This window comes from Tenrec ecaudatus, chromosome 6, assembly GCF_050624435.1.
Source record: "Tenrec ecaudatus isolate mTenEca1 chromosome 6, mTenEca1.hap1, whole genome shotgun sequence".
Taxonomy (NCBI): domain Eukaryota; kingdom Metazoa; phylum Chordata; class Mammalia; order Afrosoricida; family Tenrecidae; genus Tenrec; species Tenrec ecaudatus.
The window spans coordinates 84,845,058-84,853,447 of NC_134535.1; the positions used below are offsets into that span (position 1 = coordinate 84,845,058).

General features: G+C 49.2%; 1 protein-coding gene across 1 annotated transcript; it reads right to left on the minus strand.

The window, feature by feature from the left end:
- Positions 1–3,971: 3,971 nt before the first annotated feature.
- Positions 3,972–7,491, minus strand: DNAJC22 (DnaJ heat shock protein family (Hsp40) member C22). The gene is made up of 2 exons (XM_075553296.1): positions 6,652–7,491; positions 3,972–4,157 (listed from the first exon to the last, which is right to left on the minus strand). The coding sequence occupies exons 1-2, from the start codon at positions 7,489–7,491 to the stop codon at positions 3,972–3,974; spliced, it is 1,026 nt and encodes a 341-aa protein (XP_075409411.1).
- Between the last annotated feature and the right edge of the window lie 899 nt (positions 7,492–8,390).

The window sequence follows — 8,390 nt, forward strand, 5'->3', positions numbered from 1 at the left end:
CAGGAGAGTCCAGTCCCTGGAGAAGGGCATCATGCTCGGTAAAGTGGAGAGGCAGTGATGAAGAGGAAGGCCCTCACGAGATGGATGCACACGGTGGCTGCCACAGTGGGCTCTGGCACAGGAACCCTTGTGAGAATGGCACAGGACCGTGCAGCCTAACACCACCGCCACCATGAGTCCTTAATAGGTTTGATGACATCTTTATAAGTGATATAGAGACACGGTTAAGATTCAGTTGGGGGAAAATGTAAAGTTGCCGCCTGGCAATAATTCAACCATGTAAAGATGATGTACATGTCTGGATGAGGACTGAGAAGAACATGAATGAATGAGAACAGGGACAATGGGACGCAGGTGAATTAGCAGGGCTGGGCTGGGGGCGATCATCATACTAGTCTTCATGTACTGAAATATACTTATTCCCGTCCCAAGACAATACCCCCCACAGGGCAGACAAAATGACAAGCCACATCATTTAATACAAGCATCAGCAGGAGACTTCATCTCCTCAGAAATCACTATGAAAAGTAACATTCAAGGTCATTAAATCCAACTCCCTCACAAAGAAGAAGCTGAGATCCAGAGCGGTGAGTCAGCTCATTCAAAGGCACCAGCACCCTTTTAAAATCAGGTATTATGATTTATTTAGAGGCTCTGCAGTCTCTGAAAAAAAAGTGCTGTGGTAGCACAGTGAGTTAGGTACTGGTCTGCTAACCAGAAGGTTGGTGGTTCAAACCCACCAGCCACTCTGCAGGAGAAAGAGGTAGATCGTTTGGCAGAGATGTACAGAGGGTGGAGACCACTTGGGGCCATTCTACTTTCTGATGGAACCATTATGCGTTGGAATAGCCTCCACAGCTGTGGCTGGACAGAAAGCTCTAAGGAGGAGCCTGGAGACACAGTGACCAAGTACTCAGCTATGAAGCCCAAAGTTGACAGTTCTAACCCACCTACTGCTCTTCAGGTGAAAGATGTGTCAGTCTGCCTTTGTCAAGAGGACAAAAGCCTTGGGAAACATCCAGGGAAGTTCTACTCTGTTCTGTAAGTTCATACGAGCTGCAGTCCACTCGTTGGAAATAGTTGTTTGTTTTGTCTTTTGTTCTTAATGGCAAGGCTCTGTGAGGTTAAAGAAACCCAAGATCATATAATTCGGCAATCACGGAACAAGATCAAAATCCTGATTCTGTGACATTAAAATCAAATCAAAAGAGAGAAAACATGTTCTCCCAGATGGGAGAAAATATCTGCAACACCTATGGCAAGAGTTAAGGTTCCTGAGAAGCAAGGATACCAACAAACCCTTTCGAAAGAGACAAATGGCAACACACACACACAGTCAGAGAATAGGATCGGGCAATTTACAGATGAGGAAGTGCAAACACTCGATGAAAATTTGAAAAGATGCCCAATTTCACCAGGAGCCTGGGAAATGCAAACTAAAGTAATTAGATGCCACTTGTCACTCGTCTACTGGACACAAGCTGAACAGCAGGAATGTCCAGGGCAGTGACAAAGACACAGCCACCCGGGAAGCATCGCTGGCGGACACGTGCATGCTGATAGCCTCATGGGAAGTAGCAGAGTCTTACTATCAATCAATGTTTTAAATCTATGCTCCATTTGACCCCACCTACATGATCACTTACTGGCACCTATCCTCAAAAACAATGGCATCAATGCCTATATTCCATGATATTTACCATCGTATTGCTTATGTGGAAAAAATACAGAAACCCACTCAATAGGTGAATGTTTCAGTACATTAAAGTATATGTGGATATCATTTTCTCGCAAAGATAATCAAATTTGAGAACAAGAAAATAATGTTCCAAATCAGGTACAGTCCCTAACCACTCCTTTGTCTCTTATCTCTTATAGACAATTGGAGCCCTGGTGGCTTAGTGGTTATGCATTGGGCTAATTGGACAGATAGCCTCAAGGTCACCAGTTTGAAACCACCTGTGGCTCTGTAGGAGAAAGACAGGCCTTCTACTCCCATAAAGACTCAGAAATAAAAATTTTAAAAAGACTCAGAAATCCATAACGGCAGTTCTACCCTGTCCTATAGGGTCACCATGAGTCAGAATGACTTGATGGCAATAAGACTTAAAACAAATATGCATTTTCAGATATAGTACCACAAATCATATTAATGAGTTTCTAATGAGTCGCCTATGAACATTTCATGCAATAATTTGAAAAATTGTGTTTCCCAAAAGAAATGTCTATCGATATTTGGCAACTTTAAAAAGCTGTGAAAGTTAACTTTGTTTTGAATGAGAGTATGTAAGTAAATTTGTTATCCAAATGCTATGTGCCCTGTATGTGAGTGAGGAACCCTGGGGACACCGTGGGAAAGCACTGGACCGATAACTGCAAAGCTGTCAGTGCAAACTCACCAGCAGCTCCAAGGGGGAAAGGTGGGGCTGGCTGCTCCTGGAAGGCTTTACAGCCTGGGCACCTTTTTAAAAAAATCATTTTATTGAGGCTCATTCAACTCTTATCACAATCCATACATCCATCCATTGTGTAAAGCACATCTGTACATTCATTACCCCCATCATTCTCAAAACATTTGCTCTCCACTTAACCCCCTGGCATTAGGTCCTCATTTCTTCTCCTCCCTTCCTGCTCCTCCCCCTCATGTACCCTTGAAAATTTATAAATTATTATTTTGTCATATCTGAAACTGTCCGATGCCTCCCTTCACCCACTTTTCTGTTGTCCGTCCCGCAGGGAGGAGGTCACATGTAGATACTTGTAATTGGTTCCCCCTTTCTACCCCACCCTCCCTCCACCCTTCTGGTATCGCCACTCTCACCACTGGTCCTGAAGGAATCATCTGTCCTGCATTCCCTGTGTTTCCAGTTCCTACCTGTACCAGTGTACATCCTCTGGGCTAGCCAGATTTGTAAGGCAGAATTGGGATCATGATAGTGGGGGAGAAGGAAGCATTTAAGAACTAGAGGAAAGTTGTATGCTTCATCGCTGCTACCCTGCACCCTGACTGGCTCGTCTCCTCCCCGAGACCCTTCCGTAAGGGATGTCCAGTAGCCTACAGATGGGCTTTGCATCCCCACTCCGTACTCCCCCCCTGGGGAACCTTATATAGAGTCACCATCAATCCTCAGAATGAACTCAAGAGTAGTGAGTCTGATTTTGGTTTTTATATGAAGGCAAAGAAAAAACATCTATAAACTTCATACAATACAATCCCCCCCTTCCCGCCAAGGGAGAACAAAAACACTGGATTAAAGATAAGAAACGTCAACAGAATGAGACATCCTGGCTCTTTTTACACACTGCCCTGGCCACCTAGAAATCAAGCAAAGCTCCCTGGAGACAATGGAGGGGGGTCTGGTGGTGTCATGGGCTAAGCATCAGGTTGCAGTCTGTACCCAGTAGCCACTGTGTGGAGGGAAGATGAGACAGCCAGCCCAGGTAAAGATGACTCCCTTTTAAGCTCTGTGGGAGGACAGCTCTCCCCTGTCTGACAGGCTCACTATGAGATGGAATTGACACAACAAGAGTGGGGTTTGGGTTTTGAGCGATTGAAGCTGCTGGTTCCCTAGCATTTTCTCAAAACCTTTCTATCGTGGGATATAAAATCATTGTAAAATAATCTTCCCCCATCACACATCAAGGTACCAGGTATGGGATGAAGTGGTATATTTTCTAGCAGGTATTTTATTGATTTGATAATATGCCTTTCACTCTCTGGTTTAATTTTTTTTTAAAGAAGAAAAAGTCAAGAATGTAATAACAGTACAATAGCCAAGAAAGCAGAAATTCAGAATATAAATACATTCCTCCACCACAACCTTTCTCACTCCTTTGAGTCTCCATGCTTCCGGTGCAAGCGGTTTCCCTGGCGCTGTTGGGATGCCCGGCGTCATCGTCGGGGCACGGCTGGACTAGGGCAAGCTGCCAGGGCTTCCTGAGACAGTCTGCCCTCGGGAGGAAGTTTCTTCTCACCCTCCAGGTCCCCTGGCCTTGCGGGTCTGACTCAGAGCTTCGTAGGCAGCCTGAATCTCCAAGAAGTGCCTCTGAGCCTCCTTGGGCTGGTGGAGGTTGTGATCTGGATGCCAGGTCTTCACTAGTTCCTGGTAGTTCCGTTGGATTTCTTCCTTTGTTGCTCCGTCAGAGAGGCCCAAAACCTTAGGGAAACAGAAGATCGCCGAATTAGAATTCCCTGAGTGACTCAGGTACCCGGGCCTCCAAACTCCCCTATCAAACAGGATGGTGGCATCTCTAGAATTGGCCCAGAGCCTCAGGCCAAAATCCCCACCTTTTGAAACACGACAAGCTCTGGATCTCCTAGTAAAAGCCAGGATTTACTTTTCATCCCGGCTGCCCGTTTTCCAACAGGAAACTTCGCCCCCGACGATCAAAATCTCCTCTGGAGAGAAAGGAGGGCATCTGTCCACTCAAAAGACCAGCACGAGAGCATTCACACAGCTTTCTTCACAAAAGCCCCAGACCAGACACAAGCCAAACGGCCACCAACGAAAGCCTCCAAAACTCACGGCCATCGAGAGGATGCCCCTATAGGGCAGTGGTTCTCAACCTTCCTAATGCTGCGACCCTTCCATAGTTCCTCATGTTGTGGTGACCCCGCCTCCCCAACCATAAAATCATAGATGCGGATAGAGGAGCATTGTCTCAGTTCCTAAGACCATCGGAAATATGTGTTTTCCAATGGTCTTAGGTGACCCCTGTGAAAGGGTCGTTCCGCCCCCAAAGGGGTCACGACCCACAGGTTGAGAACCACTGCTATAGAACAAGGTAGAACTGCCCCCTGTGAGTTTCCAAGAAGGTAACTGTTTACGGGAATAGAAAGCCTAGTGTTTCTCCCGAGGAGGAGCAACTGGTGGCTTTGAACTGCAGACCTTGGGGTTAGCAGCCCAACATGTAACCATCATGCCACCAGGGCTCCTCCAGCAATGACAAAGTGGGTAAACAAATCACCGTACACCCACGTCTGTACCACAGGAGACGATACTGTCATGAAACCAATGTGCAATTGCACGTGGCAGTAAAAATAAATCTCACGATCTGGTCTGCGTCCCTGAGCCTCCTCCACCCTCTGCTCCTGGATCTGCTTGCTCCTGCCCGAAGCCTCCACAGCTGGGACTGACCAGCCTCCCCACCGAGAGAAGCCAGCCTACGACCCCTTTTCTGAGAGCTGTGGGGCCCGAGTCCACATGTGTGTCATCATCGGAGCCACACAGGTTGGGCCCAGAGAGGAAGCTGGATTTGCACTGAGTCGCTCTCAGTATGATCCCCCTGAGGCTCCTGTCTCCCCGACTCCTCGCAGCTACAGGCCAAGCCTGGTCCCTTCCAAGATGGTCTCACGCCACAAAGCAGCTGGGCTCCCTGGTGCACTCAGGGGGCCAACATAGAAGGTGGCAGCCTCCCACCAAGCCAGGTGCCTAGAGACCTGGGCCCACTGCAGAATCCGGCCCCTCCAGAAGCAAGTCTGCCTTCCCCAGGTCCTGGTCTGTCCCATCTGTGGTGGGGGCTGGGGGCACAGCTCCAGGTGATCTCAGAATGAGATTCTTCAGTGGGTGCCCCCCAGTTGATTCCAGCACCCCTCAGATAATCAAGAAGAATGACCCAACTGCCCCATCGGAGAGTCAACCCCTGGGGACTCTGAAGAGTGACCACTGGCTGGAGGCTCCAGAGAACAGTCCTCCAGGAGTGGAGAGTGAACAGGGAAGCTGTCGTATGCAGGGCCGTGCTGGCCCCTCTGGGGAGGAGGCAGCAGCTGACTTGTACTCTGGGGAGGCCGAGAAGTGGCAGCTGGTAGCCATGGAGTGGCAGGAAGCTGCAAAAGCTGACGAGAGCTTCCTTCCCCCGAGGGACGTGCACCTTTCTGCTGGGGACAGCCAGGCCAACGCAGGGCCTGGATATTATGACCGTGACAGCAGGGATACCTCTGACACCGAGTGGGTGTAGGGACAGAAGTGCTCCTGGATGACACAACCGGTCAACTCTGGCTGGTGTGGGGTTGGGAGTGGTGGTGGAAACAGGCCTCTTTGTCACCTGATTGGGACCATCTCTGGGGAAGGTCCTATGCTATTTGCCTTTGGCACACATGTTATTCTGTAGACTTGGTCTGGGCAGTGGGTTGCTGAATAAACTTTCTTTTCCTTTTACAATTTCAAAAATAAATAAATAAATAAGTCTCACAGCCATAATGCTGAGTGAAGGAACTCAGATACAGGTACTAGACAATCCCAGCTATCTGCTGGCCAAGAACGGGCAACAAGCATCTATGGCGATAGAAGTCACGTAGGAGGCTACTGCTGCAGCTGGGAGTAGACTGGGAAGAGGCTCTGATTGGCCTCGGGGTCCCAAGGGGAGGACCTTGATCTGAGTGGTGGTTACACAGATGCACACACAAAATGAGGTGTCCTTCGTATTCGCTATTCCTCAATAAAGAGAAAATAGCATCGATTTCCCCACTCACTGTTAGAGCTTCTGCCCTTTCACATCTGCTACCCTCAGAAACCCAGCGGAGCCAGGACACTGTTCCCAGACCAGGTGGCAGGACAGTACGTCCACATAAGGGACATCAGCTGCAGGAAGGGCTTCTCCCATCCCCAGAGGCACCGCCAACAGAAAAAAGAGGGACGGAGCCTTCCTTACCTGGTAAGCTAGCTGCCGCTTCTCATCCTGAAAACTCTGCACAAACTCATAGAGCTTCTCCCACTCCTGCAAGTAGCCGCTGCTGAGGCCACGCTCGCCGACCACCAGCCTCCAGACCCGGTAAGGCAGGAGGAGGACAGACTCCATGAGGCGCCCAAGAAGGGGGAAGAAGCTGAACCAGCCCAGAAAGGAGCCCAGGGTCTCCGCCACATCGCTGAGGGTAGCAGCGGTGTTGCAGAAGGCACTGTAGGCTAGCGGACCTGTGAACACCAGGTAAGCCAAACCCAGCCGGTACAGCCGCACACTGAGCGTCTCTGGCCCGGCGGCAGCTTTGTAACAGCGATGCTTCTGAGCTGTGATGCTGGCAGCCACGCTGATGGGTAGGATGGCGATAGGGCGGCCATAGAAGACAGGGGAAGTAAGAAATGCTGTCACTAAGGTGTTCTTCGTGTCTGAGGTCTGGTTGCCAACGGCAGCCACCAGCAGAACCCCTAAGCCAACTGCCAATGGGAGGCCCACAATATAGAAGTTGGCCATGGAAGAAAGGCTAATCAGAGCCACCAGGCCAAAATAGATGCCGACTATTATCTGGGCAGCAAAGCGAAGGAGACTCACAGGGGGAGTCTGCTGATCTGGGGTCTGCCTCGGCCCCTGGGCTCTGTTGGCCTGGGCTACAAAGCTTGGGAGCAGCCAGAATTCCCAAAGCCAGCCCAGCCCCCCACCTCCCAGAGTTAGCATCCATAGGAGGGCATGGCTGTCCCGCCCCAGGTATAGGTGATGGAGCCCAGCTGGGCCCCCTACAGCCCAGAGGGCATAGGTCACCAAGAGGCTCTTGGTCATCCTCTAGGTTGGCGTTTCCCAAAGTGTATGATATCGTCCCCCGCAGGTGCTAGATCAACTATTAGAGGGCCGGGGGTTGCGGAGCAGAGATGCCCGCACTTGATCCTCCTGGATAATAGGCCACCGTCTGAAAGCTTTTACTTGCTGGGTTACTGTTTTTCTGAAAAGTGGGCAGAAGGCCAACTTAATTTGGGAACCTGTGGTCTAGGCCAAGTGTTTCCAAACACATCCAGTGGCATCCGACATTTCTTGGAGTGTCACAATGTCAGGGTTCTCCATGAGAATCATGGCCCCAAAGCTGTCCTTCGACCCTAGGAGATGAAAGAGAATCAGTCACAGGACGATCTCCAGACCCAACCCAGGAAGCCTTTCTCCTTCCAGTAATCCCTAAGTCCAGATCCCGAGTGTGCCTGAAGTGCTGGTTCTCCTGTAGTCTTCATTCTAGCACAACAGTTCTCAACCTTCCTAATGCCGAGACCCCTTCACACAGTTCCTCATGCTGTGGAGACCCCAACCATAAAATTATTTTTGTTGCTACTTCATAACTGTAATTTTGCTACTCTTATGAATTGTAATGCAAATCTGTTATGCAGGATGTATTTTCATTGTTACAAATTGAACATCATTAAAGCATAGCGATTAATCACAAAAACAATATGTATATTGTGAAATATTTATTTCTAATTATGAATAAATGAAATGTTGTCTTGAAGCATGGTATAGCATAGGTAACAGACTTCACACCAGGTACTTATATGTGGGCGTATCTGCATGTGGGCCGACCTGTCTGGAGACGGATAGAGGAGCGTTGTCTTGGTTCCTAGGACCATCAGAAATATGTGTTTTCTGATAGTCTTAGGTGACCCCTGTGAAAGGGTCGTTCAAACCCCCCAAAGGGG

Coding starts and splice junctions, on each gene's coding strand:
- DNAJC22 (XM_075553296.1), bottom strand. CDS start 7,491: ATGACCAAGAGCCTCTTGGTGACCTATGCCCTCTGGGCTGTAGGGGGC. Junction 4,158..6,651: donor AGCGGCAGCTAGCTTACCAG/GTAAGGAAGGCT, acceptor TGTTTCCCTAAG/GTTTTGGGCCTCTCTGACGG.